Source organism: Camelus dromedarius, chromosome 5 (genome assembly GCF_036321535.1).
Source record: "Camelus dromedarius isolate mCamDro1 chromosome 5, mCamDro1.pat, whole genome shotgun sequence".
Taxonomy (NCBI): domain Eukaryota; kingdom Metazoa; phylum Chordata; class Mammalia; order Artiodactyla; family Camelidae; genus Camelus; species Camelus dromedarius.
In genome coordinates, this window is record NC_087440.1 from 30,434,522 (window position 1) to 30,457,067 (window position 22,546).

At 40.2% G+C, this 22,546-nt stretch overlaps 2 protein-coding genes and 2 non-coding genes across 10 annotated transcripts in view; all 4 read right to left on the bottom strand.

Moving 5' to 3' along the window:
- The window catches only part of SUPT16H (SPT16 homolog, facilitates chromatin remodeling subunit), a 31,943-nt gene extending 21,697 nt beyond the window's left edge, over positions 1–10,246 (bottom strand). Inside the window, exon 1 of the mRNA XM_010990183.3 lies at positions 10,073–10,246. Coding sequence (XP_010988485.1) covers positions 10,073–10,138 — 66 coding nt within the window. The 5' untranslated portion in view covers positions 10,139–10,246. The remainder of the gene's footprint in view (positions 1–10,072) is intronic.
- Positions 10,247–11,412: 1,166 nt separating this feature from the next.
- Positions 11,413–22,546, bottom strand: part of CHD8 (chromodomain helicase DNA binding protein 8) — a 54,334-nt gene continuing 43,200 nt past the window's right edge. For 6 of the 7 annotated variants that reach the window (XM_064485795.1, XM_010990175.3, XM_010990182.3 and 3 more), the window contains 13 exons: positions 22,271–22,374; positions 20,876–21,005; positions 19,664–19,739; positions 19,155–19,209; positions 18,768–18,975; positions 18,141–18,349; positions 17,332–18,051; positions 16,964–17,115; positions 16,381–16,683; positions 15,429–15,542; positions 15,062–15,241; positions 14,554–14,670; positions 11,413–12,391 (listed from right to left, as the gene is read on the bottom strand). In XM_064485795.1, the coding sequence (XP_064341865.1) occupies positions 11,825–12,391; positions 14,554–14,670; positions 15,062–15,241; positions 15,429–15,542; positions 16,381–16,683; positions 16,964–17,115; positions 17,332–18,051; positions 18,141–18,349; positions 18,768–18,975; positions 19,155–19,209; positions 19,664–19,739; positions 20,876–21,005; positions 22,271–22,374 (2,935 nt within the window). In that variant the 3' untranslated portion in view covers positions 11,413–11,824. The remainder of the gene's footprint in view (positions 12,392–14,553; positions 14,671–15,061; positions 15,242–15,428; positions 15,543–16,380; positions 16,684–16,963; positions 17,116–17,331; positions 18,052–18,140; positions 18,350–18,767; positions 18,976–19,154; positions 19,210–19,663; positions 19,740–20,875; positions 21,006–22,270; positions 22,375–22,546) is intronic. The other variant, XM_064485796.1, reaches the window with a different exon arrangement.
- On the bottom strand, positions 15,743–15,851 carry LOC116153741 (small nucleolar RNA U6-53/MBII-28). Its single transcript, XR_004137623.1, has one exon. It is a non-coding gene; the product is annotated as a small nucleolar RNA U6-53/MBII-28 (small nucleolar RNA).
- LOC116153740 (small nucleolar RNA U6-53/MBII-28) lies at positions 20,288–20,398 on the bottom strand. Its single transcript, XR_004137622.1, has one exon. It is a non-coding gene; the product is annotated as a small nucleolar RNA U6-53/MBII-28 (small nucleolar RNA).

The window sequence follows — 22,546 nt, forward strand, 5'->3', positions numbered from 1 at the left end:
AAAGTCATTCATGGGTAAAGGATCAAAGACACAAGATAGACCAATAACTTGAGTAGGAAAAGTTCACTGTTGTGGTTTTGGATTCCACATTACAACTAACTTTTAAGAGATTACCACTTCTAGAGTTCTAGTGTAATAACAAAGAATATCCATAATTATCTGAAAAGTTTATTAAAATAGTCTCCTTTTTCCAGCTTCATGTATGTATGAGGCCAAATTGCTTTATATACTTGATACAACCTATACAAAGAAAGGCTCTGTGGGGACCTGAATAATTTAAGAATGTAAGGGGGTTCTGATATCAGAGTTTGAGAACCATTGTGCTATATGAGTCCTATAACATATATTAACACTAACTTTAGCATCAAATATTCTCTCCTCCCCAAACTTTTGCTACATACATTCCAATTCTTCAGTAAACATGGGATTTTGTGGCAACAGTATTATCAGCACCTTAATCTCCCAAAATTAGCAGCAGGTACTACCTATATTTAATGCTTATGTGTTCTGAATACAAATATATAATTTTTTTCCTAAACATCTATCTACAAAACACAGCATGGAAACTAACCAAAAAGTCCCCTCTAGTATTTTTTGATACTTGAAATTTTGGTTGAGTCAAAATTTTTCAGCAAAAAAAAGGGTATCAACATGTATGAAAATTAAAAATACACAGTAATACATTTTTAAGAGTATACGAAGAGTATAATCATATAATAATTCTTAATAATACGGGAAAATCATTCAAAGGGATCTCAATGTAACTGAAAATAGGGAGAGAGAAAAATGACCCACATATTCAGTTTTTTTTTTTTAATGAAGGCAGGAAAAACAAATCCATCAAATCTCTAGGATTTCAATTCATATAAAATGCCTGGTTTTCCACTGTTGATCAAAAAAGTAAGAGGATGAATCCTAATTTGGAACCCAGTTGCTCTGATAATTTCACAGAACATATCTGATTGATTCTTTACAAATACCAGTGGGCTCTAACACCAGAAGAAATAAATAACAGCAGAATTTAGTATCTAAAGATAAAAAGCTTAAATAATTTTCTTCTTAAAATGTGATTCAGTGAAAAAGTCAAATATTAAAATAAAGTCAAATATTTGGACAGCAAAATCTGGGATGCTATTTTGTATTTTCAAACCTTATGAGGACTATAAATGCCTTATACAGATTACATCTGAAGATAGTCTTCTGAAACTGTGGGAGATTTTTAATAATCTGCTTGTAAAACTTACATGGTAAGTTACCCAAAGTAACGTTATCATAAAGTTACATATAATACTAACATATTTTCAGATTAAATTATGTCTGGAAATTGTTTAAAAAAATACTAGAGTGGAGGTGTCTGGCAGAAAAAAAAAAAAAGCCCACAAGACTAGCAGCCTTTGCTCCCGGACCCGTCCTACAGCCAGCTCCAAGTGCTGGCTGTCAGAGGCAGCTGGGGCTCAACTCTGCTGCTTAAACGGCCTCAGATTCCTACCTGATCTCTTTTGCATGGGAGGACTTGTAGGTCTCAGATCTCAGCCCTTCTCAAATCTGGACCTACGATTCCTGTGCTCCCTTTTCTAGACGAACCATTTTGCAGCAGTGACCCCTGGTGTACAGACTCTCAACATTCACCAAACCCTTTCTGACCCCAAATTCTGCCGCCTTCCAGTCTGTCTGGTACACTTAACAGCCAAGTCTTGCTGAAACAGGTGTTTTAGATGGGAACAGCATCCACTGAGCAGGCACTTTCTGTATGCGCCCTGCATTTATTATCTGTAATCCTTACAATAAAACTTTAGCTGCAGTACATGCATCATCATATCCAAAACCCCAAATCAAGACCTAGCACACTTAAAACTCCCCCACAAAATAGGCAGTTCTCACACTAATGATGATTTAGACTGAAAAAAAAGGTGCTGAAAGTCTAAATAAAATATACCTAGTAAGTTTAAGATATATATTTTTCATTAGGATGCAATTAACATAGAATAACAGGCAAAGGTGTATTTTTTTCTACCTTTTCTATCTCTTTAGTTAACAAATCAGAGAAGACAATATTTTTATTAGGGTCCTACAGATAAAAATGAATTTCTTTGGAAGGTTTCTGATATCTATCTTTAAGGAGACCTAGGGTCATCAGACAAACACTTCAGGTAAGATGTTAGGATTAGTGACTTCCTAAATTACCGAAAATTTCTTTCAGCAATTGCAAGCAATAGGTAACAAAGTCTGCCTTCTATGTTTAGAGAGACAGTATGCCTTCTGGGTAAGGGCTCACTTTGAAGCCAGACCGCCTGGGTTTGAAGCCATGACCCCACCACTTACTGTGATCTAATGTTCTCTGTGCTGCAGTCTCCTCCATCTTCACATCTGTAAGGGCTGCTGTGAGAATTAAATGAGCTAATGTGTATAAAGTACTTAGAACAGTGCCTAGCTCACAGTAAATACTATGCACTTGTCATCATTATTATAAAAGACTAAAATGTAGAAGAAAACATAAGCAAAACACTGTCTGACACAAATTGTAGCAAGATTTTTTTTGGGATCTGTCTTGTAAAGCAATGGAAATAAAGGCAAAAATAAACAAATGGGACCTAATTAAACTTAAAAGCTTTTGCACAGCAAAGGAAACTATGGACAAAAGAAAACCTACTACATGGGAGAAAATATTTGCAGGTGATATGATCAAAAAGAGGTTAGTATCTAAAATATATAAACAGCTTATATAACTAAATATCAAATATACAAACAAGCCGATTAGAAAATGGGAAGAAGACCTGAACAGACATTTTCCCAAAGAGGACACACAGATGGCCAACAGGCACATGAAAAGATTTTCAACATCATTAATCATTAGAGAAATGCAAATCAAAACCACAATGAGATATCACCTCACACCTGTCAGAATGGCTATCATCAAAAAGAACACAAATAACAAATGTTGGTGAGGACCTGGAGAAACGAAAACCCTTGTGTACTGCTGGGAGGAAAGTAAATTTGTGCAGCCACTGTGGAAGACAGTATGGAGGGTCCTTAAAACACAAAAAAAAGAACTACCATATGTTCAGCAATTCCACTCCTGGGTATGTATCTGAAGAAAATGAAAACATTACTTTGAAAAGATATATGCACCCCAATGTTTACTGCAGCAATATTTACAATAGTCAAGGTATGGAACCAACCTAAGTGTCCAGATGAATGAATAAAGATGTGGTGTGTGCATAAAATGGAAAACTACTCAGCCATTAAAAAAGAATGAAATTTTGCCATCTGCAACAATATGAATGGACCTGGATAGTATTATGCTTAGTGAAATAAGTCAGAGAAAGACAAACACTGTATGATACTCTTATATGTGAAACATAAAAAATAAAACAAACTAGTGAATATAATAAAAAAGAAACAGACTCACAGATACAGTGAACAAATGTGGTGACCAGTCGGGAGAGGGAAGGGGGTAGGTCAAGATGGGGTAAGGAATTAAGAGATACAAACTACTATATATAAAATAAAGCTACAAGGATACATTGTACAGCACAGGGAATATATCCAATATCTTATAACTGTAAATGGAATATTACCTTTAAAAACTGTGAATCACTATGTTGTATACCTGAAACTTATGGAACACTGTAAATCAACTATACTGCAATAAAAAAAGATTTCAAAAATCACCCCCCCCACATACCGCAACCAAAAAGTTTGAAATGGCTATTTCCCAGAAATTTACTGTATCACACCACTACTGTTCCTGATGTCAAAGATGCACTGTTGATAACATAATCAGTACACAACATGTACAGGAGAGCAGATTTTCTCCAAGTATACAACTCCATGTAGGAGATGATTTCAGGTGATCCCAGATATGGCTTTAAATATTCAATTACAGAGCAAAAAAGTTATATATTTTAGTTCTCTTTTAGTCTACTTGATCACATCAAGAATACATCTGTTTAATGCTAGTCCTTAACACCTGCTACAATTTAGTAACACAATTGTGCTTACATGATCTTTATTTTTTAACAGCTATCCTTTATTTTTGGAAAGCAACACAATTTTCCATTTATAGTGATACAAAGTACCCTTTCTGAATGTATGAAGGTTAAAAGAATTTTGGGGAAATGAAAAGAGGACAGAGTGGTAAACAACTAAGTGCTTGACAAGCTTTCTCAGTGAGAAGATAACTGATGGTAAGTGTGCCTATCTCATAGAACCCTACCTAATAGGCTCAAAATGCAGGAGGCATCAAATATCAGAGAAGGGAAATGGGACATATTGTACATGGATAAGTTCAGGGCTAAGACCAGGAGGTTTGGTCAGCAAGCTTGTCTCTAGTTCTCGGAAGCCCTGAGATAACTCCTAATCCTTCTGTAAAAAGACTTAACATATTCTCTGGATAAAGGGGCTCAAGAAGGCTCAAGATGCAGACACTAGGCCCAGCAGAAGGCAAGTACTGAACACTGAGGAATTAAATGAAAGTCTGTTTCCTGAATGACAACAACTGCCCCAGACAAGAACTGGATGGTTTTTCTTTGCACATCACTGAACTCAGAGAAAACACTTCAGATACTGACAGTCCATGGAACAAGCCAACCTATTCACTCTGCGGTAACCCCTCTCTACTAGTTGAGAGAACCTATTTGTGTAGAGCTTCCAATCAGTTTCTTATTACCTTATTCTTAATAAAGATGGGTAGCCAAGTCTCATTTTGATTTTTGTGAAGTCTGCAACATGTAAGAGAGAAAGCAAACAAATCTAGAAGAAACAGACACAGCAGAGAACAGAAAATAAAAAATTAACCACCCCTTCATAAGAGAAATATACATAGTACATCCATGAAATAAGAAAAGATAGGGGACAAGAAAAGACTTAAGAAATTAAAAAAATTTTTTTTAATAAAAAGTGGTAAAATAAAGTTAAGAAACAATATCTGGAAGTAGAAGACAAAGAGGTAGAAAATGAAATAGAAAGATAAAAAATTTAAACCAAGAGGTCTAAACCTTACTAAATATCAATCAGGGGAGGGGGAGGAGATCACTGAGGAAATGAAGGGGAGAAAACGATCAAAGAATACAAAAGTCCTGCACTGACTTGAGACTAAAATGGCCCCCCCACTTACCAACTTTATGCAACGGGGCAGAGGGGGGAGGCACATACTAAGGCAGTGAAATTTCAAAACACAAGGAATAAAGAGATAATTCTCAATGTTTTACAGAGAACAACAGGCCATACATACTGGAACAGGAAATAGAATCACATCGGCCTTCTCAAAAGTAATAGTGAAAGCTCAAAGACTGACAAACAGCTTTAGAATTCTGAGAAAAATTCTGAGAGATTTTCAACCTTGAGTTTTATACCCACTGAACTATTTCATTAACCAAAAGTGGAGATGGAGTAAAACTCTTTAAGACACACAAGGGCTCAGGAAACATCTATTCTCTACATCCCTTCTTAAGAAGCTCTTGGAGAAATCCTCTAACAAAAGAAAGAAAGAACGAAAAATCTTGACATGGGCTATAGGATATAAGGGACCCAACATTCAAGAATCCGAAGGTTTAATAGGCCTGGAAAGCAACCTGTACAGATAGAGCAGAATAAAGTAAGGTTGGAATGGGTGGTGGTGGTGTTTAAAACACAAACACAGAACTAAGAAAATATCTGATGAATGTGAAAATTTTAGAATAAAAGATTGATGAGATTATAACAGATCTGCAGAAAAAATTAAGGCTAACGACATGAAACAGAGAAGAAAAACTGAAGTAATCATTAATACCAGGAAAAATGAAAAACTGCAAAGAGGAAATTGTACTCTATTACTTCAGCCAGCAGTGAAAATATTTATATGAGCACAATAATGTAAACTGACTACTGATTTTTACTAAAAATTGTGAAAAAATGTATCAGAAGGGTGCACATGTGATAAAGTATAATAAAATATTAATTGTATAAACTAGGTGGTGGGTATACGGGTGTTCACTGAAAAATTCTTTCATCTTCCTGCATGTTGAAATTTTTCATAACTGTATCAAGAAGAAATTTTACAGGGAGTATCAGGAGATTGGGAAGTTGGAAAGTATGTGATGATACAAAAAAGTTACATTTATATCCTTATCTACCAAAACAAGAGTCAACATCTAAAACTGACAAATCAAGAAAAGACACTATATAGATATTTTCAAAATATGAAAGAAAGAGGAGAACTGGCAAGTGGGTGCTTCTGGAGCAGGTGACTGGTTTTTGTTTTCAGGCTTTTAGAACTATTTGGTTTTTTAAAGCCTAGGTATGTTATTACTTGATTAAAACTAATTTTTAGAGCAAAAGGTAAATAATATAGGTGGTAAGGAATTGGCAAAAATTGTGAAGGTGGTATCTGAAGGATAAAAGTTGGGGAAATACTGCAGCAGAGGAACAACTATCTTCTTTGAACCAAAAGACTACTGCATTAAAAGAGGAAACATTTTTGAAGTCTCTAGTTACAGCCAGGATACCAATCTAATTCCTCATCCAATCTGAGACAATTTTGAGAATAAAAGAATATGTCATTAATTACATAGGGACAACAAGTGAACACTTCCAGGGAAGGCAGGATTTGTAGTCACTGTAAGTACAGCCTCCATCAAATCTCTTCAGACCAAAAAAGGAACGAATGAAAGCTCAGAAATCAAGTCATCATCGTTCACTGAGCACCTACTACATGCCACATACTGCACTCGGTAATAGGGATAAAAAAATAAAGAGTTGAGTAAGCCAAAAATAAACGAATCCCAACCTGTCCAGGCATTTACTTCTAACCAGCTTGAAACCAAAGCATTATTTAAGAAAACTTCCCTATCTCACTCCAGAGATAAATGAGATGGGTAGAAGTAAGCCATTATCTTGCTGAAATATGGGAATATGCCCATATTTTATAGAACCTTCCTAAACCACAGAAATCTTAGCAATCCAGAACAAGAAACTTATCCACAAAAAAATCAGCAAAGAGCCAACAATCACCACTCAAGAGAAACACTGACACTACAGCTTGTTAGCTTTCTCCACAGGCACAAACTTCCTTTTCGAGGTTGGAGCCACTCACCACCTCAATCCGGAGCAGTGGTGTTGAGCCTCATCAATGAATGCAGTGGATCAGCATTTCTTTTGAAAATAGCTGCTGTTTTGATTTTTAACAGAATTCTTTTGGGACAAAGGGCAGATGACTGAAGTCAAGGTTCACACACAGCAGAATGTCCTAACAGGTAGGTCTCAAAAGAGTTACAGGTGTGCACGGATACTTTATCCCTCAGCTCTCAAAGCAGCTGGGACCCCAGGATAGAGGGTAACCTCCCTCCTTGTACCCTACGCAGTACTAAGCCTATTACTTGGTTAAAAATAATCACAATCATGAAAGGCTGGGAAGCCCTGAGTAAGAACCTGGTAAGTGTAAGATGACAGAGAAGCCCTCAGCCCACTCTCAGGAGCCAACAGCACAACCTGGGGCTTTCTAATGCAGAGACAGACAGGTGCTACAAGCCCTTTCTCTCGTAGCAGTCCTAATTTAAAAATAAGAGGCCGGACTAGACTCAAACATCCAGGAAGAGTCAGAAAACAGTAATAAGTTCTAGTCACTCTAGTGGTCTCCTATTTCATTTCTGACTGAGCCTATCTTCTTATCTCTGAAATGAGACTATTCAGTCAGGTATAAGGTAATTCATGTTTTAGAAATTTCTACTCATACACTGATACTGCAGCTGTTGCTAGAACATAAGTTATGAAAACTGTGATTCAGAAATAGATCTTACTTACAATAACCTCACAATATGTACCTTACCCAAACTCAACTTGCAGATATGTGAGATTAGGAGACACATTAGCACCTACTCTTACTTTGGAAAAAAAAAAAAAAAAGATTAGTAGTTTTTCTCTACAACTCTAGGCAGTTGCAGAGCGCTGGAAACAACCACAGTACTAAAAGGTTAATGCTTAGGGGTATTAAAAGTGGGTGTGCAGCCCAAACTAATTTTTCCGTTAAGTTTTGTTGTAACAGGTTATTTATTTGAAGACAGGAGCTGACAACACAAGGCTTGGGATTTACACAGTTAACTTCAAGTTATTCTTATTTCTGTGCCAGTTTTCTTACTCAATAAAAGGAAAAAATGTAGAAAAACAAATATAGCTTGCACCTATATACTTCACTATCTTTCTGCTACAATTTAGAGGATACGTAACCAGAACTTATCCCAGAAAACCTCTAGTTAAGCAGATGAAAATGAAAGTACTGTAATCTGGAAAGACAATGGATACAGAAAGAAGTTCTACAGGTGGGTCCTGACATAGCTATTAAAATTTACAGTTATCAAAAAGCAGAAAGTCTATTCAAATAAGATTTTTCATGATTTGCCACTAGTTTTGTTACTGAGTACATTTTTATATTGACCTGGCTCATAACTTTATAAGGACCTTATCAACATCTAAGATGCCCTGTTCAAATGATTTCACCAAGTTAAATAGGAGGGCCAAGATAAATTTTAATGATTTTTGAGAAACAAACAAAAAATGACGGCAAATAACTTTCATGGATTTAAAGGCTGTCACTTGAAATGAAGTTTGCCAATCTGTCTTCAGGCCTCAAGTTTTTCCCAGTTCTATGCTTTGCATTCATCTATCACGTAGGGGAACTCTGAGCTCTAAATTAATCTTAGCTTTCATGAATGGTCGAGGGGCTAACTTGATAAGCTGAATTACTGGGACCAGAAACAACGTCCACCTCAAAGGTGTTTAATTTCAGGGTCTGTGGATGGAAGAGAGGGATTTCAATTATTACTTACACAACAGTACTTATTAATCTTTAGGAATTATTGAGGTAATTACAAAGAGATTTTCTAATATAAATCAGGTTCAAATTTTAAAATGGGACAGTGAGAAAAGCTGTAAAAACACTGGGTAGGAATTAATAAAATTTTTAAGATTTATGTTCAGGATCTGTCTAGCATAGAGTCCTTGATTTTGTTTCTCATAAAATGCAGAGAATCCATTTTACTTTCAATATCTAATGCATTTATGTTCAAAAAAACAAAGCATGCACAAGAACCTTTAACATGAAAGGCAGAGGAAATGACCAATTTTTATAGCTTAGTTTTTGGTAGAGGATTGATCTGAAAGGCAATTTACAATGCTGAAATCAGAACTGAACATTTTTCTAAGGGCGCTTTTCAGGTTTTAAAAAGTCTTCATTAGTTTTATTGTTCCTGAGGACAGAGTTCAGAGGCCAGACAAACTAGGCAGCTCACAATGCACCAAAGAATGTAATCAAATGTTTCAACTGGTAAATTACTATCATAAAAATAAAATTTTAACTATGGATCTTTCAAGCAACAAAAACGCCCAATCTTTAAATGACTGGGAACTTTAACAGCTCTTTTTCTGAACACGTGCCCCGGATATTCAACCAAGAAGGAAAACTAATGAGGTTTTAGGCATTACATCGTTTTTCGTATTACTAAAGCCTGCAGGTTTTCAGCGTTAGGTTTCTGTGTTACCCACGGCAGGGCCCAGAACATGAGGCGGTTGCGCGTGAGCCGTATTTTCTTTTTTTTTTTTTAAACTCCAGCAACAGCCCAGCAAACGATAAACACGAAGAGACTGGTTCACATCCTCCTAGCCCCTCCATCCATCCTTTACGAAATGGTTGTAATACTGGCGGGACCTGGGGAGGAACACTCTGGTTCTGAAAGGACAGAGCGAGTGCGTGGGTGTGTGTGAACACTGCAAGAGGGGGCAGCAAGACGTGATTACGGAGTGGGAGGGAATGATGATGATGCCTCTTCTAGGGCGGGAAGAGAGGTGGCTGTTATGCATGACGGGGTCCGGCACGCGGGGAAGATGGTGGTGGCCGCAGAGCAGGGTGATTGCGGGGGATTCCCTGTTACCGGGTGGCGCTCGGGGCCGCCTGCAGTGAATGATCCTGGAGCAGCTAACGGGGCCCGAAACAGAACCCGGGAATTCCCAAAGGAAAGGGGAAAAAAAGGCGCCGAGAAACGGGGTTATTATGGGATGGCAAAGGGGGGCTCCCTAGGGAAAATTACGGGATCTATCTCACCCTCCAATTGCTGTACAGTCTCTTCACTCGCCGGTAATAAGCATCTTTGTCCAGAGTCACAGCCATAGCCACAGACGCCGCTCCTCCTCGGGTTCCGAGAATCACGCGAGGTCCCGGCTCCGCCACCCGCTCTCGGCCCCGGAATCCCGCACTCTCCCAGTGACCCGGAAGTATCGACCTCAAAGATGCCCTTTCCGCTTCCGGGTCCCGGCAACGCTCGGGATTTTTAGGTTTTTTTTTTTTAAATCCTCTCTCCGGAGGTTAGGGAGAGGATAAGAAGGAAGAGAGTGGAGAAATGAACAAAATGTGCAACGCAGAAAGTGTCTAGATTTTGGCGGGGTTTTCTTGTCAACTTAGCAACGGCCGCACGCGAGTCGACGTCGTCACGTGACACCCTACCCCCGCCCTTACTCTCCGCTAGGCCGCGGTTCCCAGGAGCTCCGACTTCTCGCCGGGGCTGCGGCGGCGGCGGCGGGGCATTGCGAAGAAGGCGGGAGGCCTGACGTGCCTGCCCCGCCCCACACTAGCTGCCGCGCGCGGGTGTAATGACCCCACCCATCGGCGAAGGAAGGGGAAGCGGAAAGAGCGGGATCTGGCTTGGGATGGGAGTGGGAAGATTACAGCGTAACTGGGTGCGTTCCCCTCCTAGAAAAGGTGGGGAGGCAATACTCTTGGCTGCTACAGGGCTGGAAGGAACCTCGGTGCTAGGACACTAGGTCAGGGGCTCTGCGGGGACCGAGAGCTCAAACCCGGGAGCGGGAGCCCACCCTGCCGATTAACAACACTAGGACCCGCGAGATGGGGGAAAGGTTTCGCCTTGGAGAGGGAAATAAAATGCCCAGGCTTCATCTGAGCGCTGGGATGGTAGGGTAGGAGTCGTAGGAAACAAATGGCTTGAGGGAATTCACAGAATCCACTCCTCTGTGCCCAAGTCGTGACAGCATCTTTCAAGTCAGCCAGTCCTTGGCGCAGTTCATGAAGTGACACCATTTTTATGGCTTCCCCAGAGCACCGTTATTTCAGTTAATTCGGAACAAAATATGTGTCAGTCTCGGCGAAATTCTTCATTCCCATCTCTTCCATGAATTTGGAGTTTGAATCTGTAACATTTTGCCTATTTAGCTTAGATCATTCCCTTGCCTTGGGCAAGCTGGACAGCCTAGCTTATATATAATCCTTTAATGAAGTAGGATGACTTGCTTGCCTTACCCAGGTTATTTCGCATGAACAATAATGAACTTTAGGAAAGTGGTGTTGAAATTATCCATCATGAACATCAACTCTTAAAATTAATTATTTATATTGGGTTTGAGCAAATATTGAACAAGGGAAGAGTGGGAAAGGATTAACTTAAATTTATTAATGCCAAGGGGAAGGAAGGTAACAGTTCCTGACCCTCCAGCTGTATCCACAGTTCGGTCAGGAACAGGCTCTGCCAGAGGCTAGTGCCAGCGCTACATAGTCTGTGGTTAATGGAGGTGTCTAGGGAGGGGTGAGCACATCAGTTGCTCTAGTCTCCTTTCCTTCCCCAGAAATGAGGAAGGAGTCATGTATTATTTTAGGAGTTCCCCTGCCCACCCAATCCTCTCAAATTTGGAAGCAATCAGGTACAAGTTTTCTTTTTTCCTTTTCACCTCCTGGAGTCCTGGGTTTCCCCACATCTCCCCTGCCCCTCCCACTTTTCCATAGTCCAAGGGCCAGAGTAAATGAAAATACTGCAGCCACCCAAGCGATGGGGACCATGCTGGGGCTTCAGTCATCAGCATCTTCGCTGGAGTCTGAGTTGGCTGGCATCATAGGATCATCAATGAGTGAGAAGTCCCTTTCTGAGCTATCATAGCCCTGAGATAAATCATCATCATCATCTTCATCCTCATCGTCCTCATCCTCCTCAGGTTGCAGTGGTGGCAACCTCAAGGCAGTACCAGAGGTGGTAGTGGCTGGTGAAGAAGGGTAGCCAGTGGCTCTCAGGCCTGGATGATGATGGTGGTGATGGTGGGGGTGGGGGTGGTGGTGGTGGTGATGAAGCATGGTGCTGGAGTCTACATGAGGGGATGATGCTGCACCACCCATCACAAACGGCATAAAAGGCAAAGATGCAGAGGTGGCACTGCTGTGACCCAGAGAAGACACAGACTGCAGGCCACTACTGCTGTGTTGGAAGGTATTATGCAGAGATAGGGACCCAGTGCCTCCACCCTGCATCAGGGCCATCATCTTAGAAAGGTCTGGTCGCGTCCTACGGGCCCGCTTCTTGCTGCTGTCCGGAGCAATAGGCCCTGGCAAAACCCGGTTGAACACAGTTTCAGCATGATGACCCTAGGAGGAAGGAATAGAAAATAGTAAAAGGAAAGGAAGGAAAAAAGCAAAACAGAAGTCAACGGAGTCCTAGCTTGCAAATGCTTTTTCACTGAATCTATCATTAGGAGGGGCAAAACCAGTATAGTCAGATGAAGCTTGATGGAAATGGGGAGGAGGAAAAACAGGATGTAGCTGGTTGAAGCATTCTGGTGCTGAAGCTAAGAGCAAGGATTTGATACTGATACTCATGGGAACCAGAGCTTTGGTTTTTTCCATGATTACGCTATACCTCTACTCTGGTCAACCATTTGACAGTTGCTTACCTTTGTTAATAAGGGGCCTGAGTAAGACAGTGAATGAATCGGTATTTGCACAGTATGCTTTACTGATGGCAGGTTGTTCACATGATCTTACCATGTGAAGTGCAGCACAACTATGTTGACGTTTACAGTACTATCCTTCATTGCATCACAATGGGGTAAACTCAGATAGACCAGATTAAGATTCTAGATGTCTGGAACACCAAAAACGTTATGGGTAGCTCTCCTTACCAAATTTACTAAGTTTTTTTCCACACTGATAAAAAAAACTTACATGTCTGTTGAATTTTAAATTGCTTCTTCTAGATGTTCTCCCTATACATTTTTTTATTAAGTTCACTAAAGCTGGAACTTCTGACTTTGCTAGACCTAAATACAATACTGGGTAAACTGGCATTAAACTCATACAATTAGTACCTGTGTCTCTGGACTCGCCCAATCTAAGCCTGACCTTTCTGACTGAAAAAAACCTCACTATTCTATCTGTACAGGCTTAAAAAATAGAACTATAATAGCACCAAACTACTGCAGAGTCCAGTAATCATGTAGTGCCAGATACTCCATCAATTCTACATTAAGAATTCTGTACTAATCATATTATAATTTTCTGTGATTTCCTATCATCTTTTATTAGCGTTATCAACTGACTACAAAGAAGTACAAAAGTACTTGAGGTAAAAATAGGTAATCCTGGAGGAAAAGCCTTTTTACAGGCTTCTCTATAATGCTAAATTCAAGACGGAGAAGGTATCAGCCTTCTAGCCATCAGCCTCCCCTATAAACCAGTCTGCTTACTACATACACCCTTGATCCCATGGAGGCTGAGAGGGAAAATTAAAACATTCTTCTATGGTATCAATAATTATATATCAATAATTTTACCAATATAAAAATAAACAAGCCTCATAATTCACCTCATAAATAAGTATACATTTATAAATAAATATGTGCAAAATAATGTATTTGTTAAATGCAAAAGATTTTTTCATTTGGAAATTAATTTTGTTAGAAGATAAAATGGGGTGTGTGTGTGCACACGTGTGCATGTGTACATATATATCACATACATATAAAGAAGTATATAAAAGATCAAATGAAGAATGATTAGATAAGGTGAGTATACAAATGCTAATCCATTTTAAATGAGTGCTCACCAAACCAAACCATGACTTCTGTATGTTTAGAAAATGTAACTATTGCCCAAAGTAAGGCAAACACAGTCAAGAGGAACTTCTGCAATTATCTTTTGGTGGAAAGGAGTACAGGTTCTTAATCTACCAAATGGTCTATAACCATGATAAAAACATAAGTACATTTGAAAATAATGGAATAGCCTAATGACCCAAATTGTTAATATAAACTATAAAACATGATTTTCTGTCCTTTTCCATTATATATTATTAGTGATTCTCAACTTCTATTTTGGGAAACCCCATGACTATTTTCCTAAGTAGGCCCCAAATCACTTCTAAAATATATAGAATCATAAAACTTTTAAGAGATTATCTGCTCCAAAACCCTTACTTTTCAGGACATGCAAATTGAAAAAGTTAAAGGATTTGCCAAAAATCCCTTAGTTAGTAGAAGAGCAAGATAAGGCCTTGAATGTTCTAACATGTCTTACTAATTCTTATATTTCAGTATGCTTAAAGTGCTAAAGCTAGTTTTTAGAATTTTATGCTCTTCGGGAGATGGCGATGCCACAGGACTGTAAAAATACACTAAAAATACTTTGGTTTCCTTATTCATGAACTAATGATAAATTTTCTCAAACATACATTGGGAAAAAAATAAGTAACATTAATTTCTCCAGTCATACCTAGTGTGGGAACAGAGTGGTAATGTTTCAGTCTCACTCACCTTTTTTCCATTCCTAGAGTTAGCTGTCTGTACTGGTTCCATTCCCAAACAGTTCAATTCTGCCTTATTATTTTTTTTACATCTCTGCCATTTCTGTTTTCTGCGATCCTCCATATACTGCAATAGAAAAGCTGCAGTTATCCTAAAGGAATCAAAAATCTTCTCTGGAGTAATTATTAAGGTAGTAGTGTCTAGAGTTTGACAATAAATGCTTATTGTGTGGATAAAGGATTAGTCCTAGTGGAAAACTGACATTAACCAGACCGCTCCAAAAAAAATAAGGTGATTATATAATTTAATGGTAATGATTTGCCTAGCATTTAGTTTAACAAGTACTTTAACATTACTTTCCTCCTCACAATAACTCTGTGAAGTAGGGAGACTGGGTATAATTATTCTATTTTGCCAATGCAGAAACAGGGACATAATAGGCATGCTTTCTTCCTCTCACACAGCTTAAATACCAAGGGAATGACTTTAAATCTTGCTGGATGGAACTGCCACTCACCGCTAGAAATCGGGGATCAACAGCGAACTCTGGATGACCCTGTAACCACATCTCCAGTTCAGCCCGGCGAGGGGCATCCTCACCCACCAGCAAAGTACCATCCACCTTATTGATGACAGGGATCCGGGTCTCCAGGTCCACGTCAAGGTGATTAGGCTCTTCCATGCACTCCACCTCCAGCTGCAAACCCAGAATCCACCCCCATGAGCACATACTCTTCTTTTGGGCAGGGAGGGAAGGGGAGCAGAGCCAATGGCAGCCATAAAATAGTATCTTCTACTCCCTCAATCCCAACTGCCTTCATCAATTACTGGGAATAAAAATATTTTATCTAATCACCACATTAAAGACTTTCTCTACCACTTACCTCGACTAGCTTCTTTCTGTTCCCTTTCTTCTTATGAAAAAGAGGATGTCCATCTCCCATTACTCCATTAGCCATCAACTTGTGCTTCTGGAATGTTAACTTCAATCCTTCCTCCTAGGAAGACAACCCACCCACCCAAGACATTATAAGGCACATTTTTAAATAAAAATTATGCTTTGGGGGACTTGGAGTAAGGGTCATCCTCTGGTTCAATGATGGTGAGAGGGAAGGCCATCTGACTAATGGGTTGAAATTAGAAATACAACAAATCTTACACATTTTTTCCTTAGAAAGACTTCCTTTCTTGACCTAGTGCCCCTCAGGTAGATTTAAGAGAAGTAGAACTTCTCTCAACAACACCCAATGCCGGGAAAAATCCCCTAGCTGGTGTCTCAGAATTAGCATGGCAACTCATCACAGGGGCAAAATCCTGATAATCCTGTCACATACTAATTTCAAAAAATTTTCTTATTGAGTACTTACTGACCAGCTAATAGGGTTCAACAGGGAAGAGCATCAGGAAAAATAAAGTTTTCCCTCTATAAATTAACACTGATTTAATTTCAGTTGGAATGACTCCTTTTTATTTTAAACTTAATAAGGCCTATAATACTTGGGTGTCATTTTAATAGCTTTTCCACAGTTTGATTTCAATTTTTAAAAACTCTGTTTTTGGGATCTAGAAACAAGCCACTCAAAGCCTTTTGTCAATTAAAGTTCTTTTAAAAATGTGGTGTCTTTTAATCTAGTCCTCAGGAGATATAAGTCAAGATCCTTTCCTTTATTTACTACAATGACTTTTCCTAAATGGATCTTTGTGAGCTCTAATTTTTTTTCTCCTCTCATTTTTAAAGTTAGCTGACCAAACAAACTTAGTGTTGTGTTCCTAACACTAGTTAGCAAGAATTACAGCATTCTTCCTCACTTCCCAGTGCCTAAATGCTCAGCTTACATCTTTGATCTGAACCGTGAACTCCTTCTCATCCATGCCTCGGCGCAGTTTGGTGAACTGAGCTGCTGCTGTGGTGACTGCAGACACCTCCTCCTCTGCCAAGGAAGCTGCACTGCTACTTCGTGGTGTGGGGACTGGAGAGTCCCCATATTCTCCTGGAGTCAATGAGGGACTGTCGAACAAGTGGTTGCCTGGCGCCAAAATTCCTCCTGTCACCATTTCCTGGCTCCGGCGGCTAGAAGGCCACTTCCCTGAGAGTACAGCCTGGCAGACGAGGTCAATACGGTTTATCAGGACACGATCCTGAGTGGGGAAAAAGAAATCAATACTGGTTTTAGCGCCTGAGTACTAGGTACGTGATCCTGTGACAAATAATAGGGCCATCATTATCAGGACGAGCAAAAATCATTAGGCAGAAAGGAGGGAGGTAATTGTTTCAAATCCTGAAGCCAACTGGGAAGTTTCATGAAAAATCATGTAGCACTAAACACAATCAAAGAAATCCAGAACCATCTATTCCTTGTTCTCTGTATATGTCACACTGTATTTTCAGAGTCTACCTATCCAGGAATGAGGCTGTTACCTTGGGCCACTCAGAAGCTCTCTGTCTTTCTTGTAGCAGCAGAAGCTCAGGGGTCATTTGTTCTCCATCTTCATTTGGGAATCCATCTTGGGACATAGTGAGGGACAGAAGACTCTCTTCATCATAGAGCTTTGAGCGGGACCGGTCAGCCGCTAGAGATCATACAGAACATGTGAGCAAAGATGAAAGAATAAAGTTATACAGAAATGGTGTTATATAGGCTTTAAATGAAGGCCCTAAGAATAACAGATCTCTTTTGATATTCTATCAAATCAAAATCTGAATCTCCAAGGATGCATTTAGAAAAGAAGGGAAAGAGCAGAGGGAAGAATGGGGAAGAGGGCCAACAGCCTGTCACATGCACTCACTTAGCTTCTCTTCCTTCTCGTCCTCACTCTCATCAGTGCTGGAGCTGGAGCTGGATGAGGATGAGGAAGAAGAGGATGATGGTGACAGCTTGCTCAAGTCCAGCTCAGAGTCTGAATCATCCTCATCCTCCAGTTTGACTGGTGGAACACTCCGGGAAACCAGAGGGGTAGTATCAGAGGGGGCTACTCGCATCTCATAGTCTTGTGGGGTTGGTCGGCTCCTGGCCACCACCTCATGCTCTAGCTTTAAAGTTAGACTCTCCAGACTGGGCACCTGGGCAGCTGTCTCCTCAGGTGGCTTTTCAACAGGAGCATCTGGGCGCAGGGGCAGTGGTGAGGCAGTGCGCGAGGTATACTGCTGGTGTAGCAGTGGAGTAGAGCAGCGTGACAGGGATGGAGCTGGTGCTCCTGCCTGATGGTTCTGCATATAGTTCATACGGGCAGCCAGAAAAGAGAAGTCTGGGTCCTGCATGATGTTGCAGTCTGTTTGGCTCACCCCATGGCGGGCTGCCCCTCGTAGAAGTTCCCCATCATGCCGAACAGGCTCCCACCATTTGGGCAGTTCAGGACCTGGAGGCTGACATAATGCCAGCCGATCTTCCAAAAGAGGGTGGCACAAAACTTGTTCCCGTAAGCGCCGAAGCAATTCAATACGGTAAAGAGTCCGTGAGGCCCTTTCCTCAGTGATAGGCTCAATGAACAGATTAGGGTCTGGGGGTTCTGCAAGAGATAGGAGTGGAAAGAGAAATGAACCAGGAGTTGGTTCTGTCACAATCCCCACTCACCCAAGACTCTCCAGTCTTGCTCACCATCTCCAGCTGCTGGGGGAAGGCGGCACACTTGGCGGCACATGGCCACAAAGCCATGGAAATACTTGGTAAGGCTTTCATCTGTTTTTTTGTCCAGTCGGGCAAAAGTGCGGAAGCGATCCCAATGGAACTGCATGGTGTCAGGGTCATACTCTACACCAAAGGTTGACACTACTCGATAGAAATCAGTCTGTTCACGCCTTGTCCATCTACAAAAGGAAGAGGAGTCAGGCAACACTGATGAGAACACAGAGAAACCAGTTACTTCTTAGTGTGGCTTAGAATATCTGAGTACACAAAAAATGAAAGTAGGGGCCAAAAAAAAAAAAAGCCCAGAAGACAACAGAACACGTGGTAAGAGGTACTTGATAACGTGTAAGATTTAAGAATTAGTAAGCGAAGGGGGAAAATGATGCACGCAAACAACTCAGTGAGAATGGCTACACAGGAGACCTACCCAGGAGTTATGATTAAGTGTGGTTTTACGCCGTAGAGGTGTAACAAATGCAAAAAAGATGGTCCCTCTGCAGGGAATTCCAAATAATCCTTCCTAAGGTGCTTTTCAACATAGGGCCCATAGTTGAAGACAAGCTTACAGCTCAGTCCAAATTCCTAGCCATATTTTACCGTTGCTGTTTCTCCCGCCGTGCAATTTCTTTTAGCTTGAAGGCTGCCTCACAACGCCGCCTTCGCCGATCCCCGCGTTCTGCAGCCTCTATCTTCATCTGTTCTCTCTTGTAGCTGCGCTGATAGGCTGTTACTAGGCGTCGAAGCCTAGCTGTTAAAGCAGAGCCTGGAGGCCAGAATAGATGGCCTGGCTGTTGCGTCACCTGGGCTGTGAGAACCAAAAGACAATAAATAGGAAGTACAGGAAAGATGGTAGAACTAATAATACTGGTATTTTAACCCACCCCAAGGCAAAGCTCTCAGAAATCCCTGAAAAGGATAGAATTCAGTTAATTCCCCAACCCCACCGCCCCATACAAAACTGTACTAGTTGACGTAGAAGTTTACCTTCATCTCCGTCTATCACTGAGATCTCCTCATCCATCATCATCAAGGGATCACCCTAGAGAAGGAGATCCGCCCCACAGGATGTAGGGGGGAGGGAAAGGGGGAAAGTTGGCACTCTGAAATCACTTTCTTGTGTGTCCTTCTATGGCACCAAGGGATCAAGAAAATTTTCTAATGAAGGGAACCCTCACAGAAAATTCGAAGCAACCAACTAAAAGAATAAGACAATAAAATCTGAAAAGTCAGTTCTTATCAATGGCTTGAAGACAATGGGACTCAAGAATTTAAAAGTCAAATAATATACTTCATTGTCTAGCTTGGGCCTTACCTCCTCCACAGAGCCACCCCTGACCTCCCCCAGCTGGCATTACAATCTTTTCCATTAGTACTTTATATTCTCAAATGGCACTTTCCAGTTTGTATTATAATCAGTATACTTCATGACTCAGGGAATGGGAGAGCACTAATTAGTAACAGAGAAAAGCTAGACTCAAATGAAAATTCCTCACCTCATCATCTTGGTCCTTTGGGGGACACTGGAGTGGTTTATACTCAGGATCTTCACAATCCTTATCAAAGTCAACCCTAAAATCATCCAGAGGCATGAGACAATGTTAACAATATATTCTCTTTCACTAAGAGGAACCTAGGATGAAGACCTGGCCAAACACAGAATCCAGCATGGAATAGTCTTTTCTTTCATGCTCAAGGGAATAGTAGGCCAGGTGCTAAGCTTTGAGTAATTTAGGTACAGTATCCAACAGAACAAGGAACTGGAAGAAAATGACAAATTGCGGTTCTAAATTGCTTGAATTTCAAATGAAACACTTTGATCAGCACATTTCCTCTCTCTTAAAAACTCTTTCTATTGTTTAACACATTTTCTCCCTCCCTCCCAACTAGTATTTACTTTTATCATTTTACTTGAATGGTCTATGCTTGCTCGTTTATTTTTCACTACTTTGCTTTATTGAGCAGAACGGTGATACTATAAATGATTTGCAATGAATAAACAATCCAATTTCCTTTGAGGATCATAAAATAGGCAAACTGAGGTTGTGATCATCAAAGAGAAATCTCCCAATCACAAAGCAGTGGGATAATATTCGTGAACTAAGCCAACCCTTTTACATGCCTCTCAGGTCTCCACATGAGAAGTTTTGTTAAACTCACTGGCACCCAAACCAGGGCAACACTGCCCTAACCTGGTGGCTCAGTATTAGCATGGCAACTCATCATTGAGGCATGTATCCAGGCAGAGTAAGTGTCTTCATGTGTCAGCTACCACTGGGAAATGATAAACTAGGGCTAAAATTTCCTGAGGCTATCACATAAGTGGCGTGGGACTGCTGCATGGCTATTATCTTTCAAGAGAACCAGTGATCCTCTTAGCTACTATGGCTGCACAGTAAAGCATTGCAAAGAGAATCGAACAGAACATCAAATAAGCCATCTGGAAATAACATTACTTTTCACCCTTAGTTGCACTGTAGGGCAATGTATGGTTAAAATGTGTACGTATGTATGTATGGCCAGTTTATGCTGTCCCTTCTGCTGGTCCTGCTCTTTGTTAAAAGTTTATCATTCAAGACTATAACCACCATTAAGAATCCCAGTGGGTTCAGTCAAGGCTAGGATTATGTTGTCTCTTAGCACAAGCAACAGACAACCTTCACACGGTGGACACAGGGCTTTGAGAGAGTGAAACACTAATTGCTTACCCTTCCACTATGTCGGAAAAATTATCCAACACTCGATGTTCTGCAGCAATGGCTTTATCATCTGGTCTACCAGCCTTTTCCAGGAAGCATAAGGCTGGGTCCGCCCTCATAGTATTATATTTTTCATAGCCTAGGAGAAAAAGCCATAATCTGAAGAAAATCAGAGATTCATTTTTGCCTTTATGTTTACTTTGTATGCTGCTGGAATAACAATGTGGGCTACTTTGCTCACAATGCAAAGTACAATGAAAATATTAACTTGGACAGCTGTTAGGTTATGTTACTATATTTAAGATTTCTACAGCAATTTAGAGTCATAAACAGTTTTATCAGCAGTTATCGAAAATAGTAATTTAATCAGTGTTTATAGAAAACAGTGATAGGTTTACATAACCACTTAACTGATAATCTTTCTACATTCTTATTACATAGATGAGGAAATTTGAAAAGTCAAATAATTTAGGGTTAAGTCACATTTTCTTTTCTTTCTTTTTTTTCTAAGGAGGAGAATGGTAAAGGAGTTTATTAGGGGTACACTGCCATAGACAACAGCGAGCACACAGATGAGAGGTGCCCCAGGTCACACATTTTCAAATGAAGGATAAGAAACCTGCACCTGCAAATAAACAGGCACCCTGAATGCCTGATGAATGACAAAGGAACACACTTCAGGGTGTTTGGACACTTCTAAAACCCCCATGTCTCACAAGTAAATCTAAGACTACAAATGCCCAGCTTTTCTTATCCAATAAACTTGCAAAAACATGGATTAAGTACCATTATTTTTATTTTGTAGAAGTAAACATAAAAGTATATTAAAAAAGAAACGCTATGCCTCACTAAGTCACTAGGTTGGAAGTTAGCACTTACTGCTTCAATTGCCTGTAATTTGTTATTAGGCAAGACCGAAAAGGGAGTCTCCTCCCTTTTTATACTCTAGCTTTGTTTCACTCAAACACAGTTGTTCACCCCTATATCAGAGTGACTGCTGAATACTTTGACAAATGGGATGTTATACAAGTAGAACACTTCCAGCAAGTCACGGGAAACTTACACAACACAATTAAACATGATTATTATTAACAAGAGTGGGCATACACACCTCCCCTGATCTGCGGACCTTTAGCTACCACAACATGCAGATTGGTAAGTGATTAGAGAACAGATGGGAGACTCCCTACCTTGGGGTTTAACTATCCATCTGGTCTTTCTGGAACATCTATTCATAGGAGCTAATGGCTTTGCTCTGGATATTTAACAACTAGTTTCCCATTTACACATAAGCTTTTTGAACGTCAGAGAATTCAGTTACTGGTCGTGAGCATTTTGCTAAATATTCCATCTGTGGACATAAATCTACAATAAGGAAGGAATAGACTAAGAGAAGGTACCTACCATGTTTAAAGACTCCAATGAGCAGGGACTTATCAGCCTCACTGTCCCACCATGTTGTTGGAACCTCCAGCTGATCCACTACTGGGAACCATATGTCAATTTCACTAAAGGTTAGAAGAGGGCAGAGTCAGCAGAGCAACTCAGGAAATTAAAATAAATCCATGGATGTTCAAATCCCTTATATAAAATGGTGCAGTACAATGAATACAGTTGGCCTCCATATCCATGGGTTTCACATCCATGGATTCAACCAACCGTGGATAATAAGGATGCAAA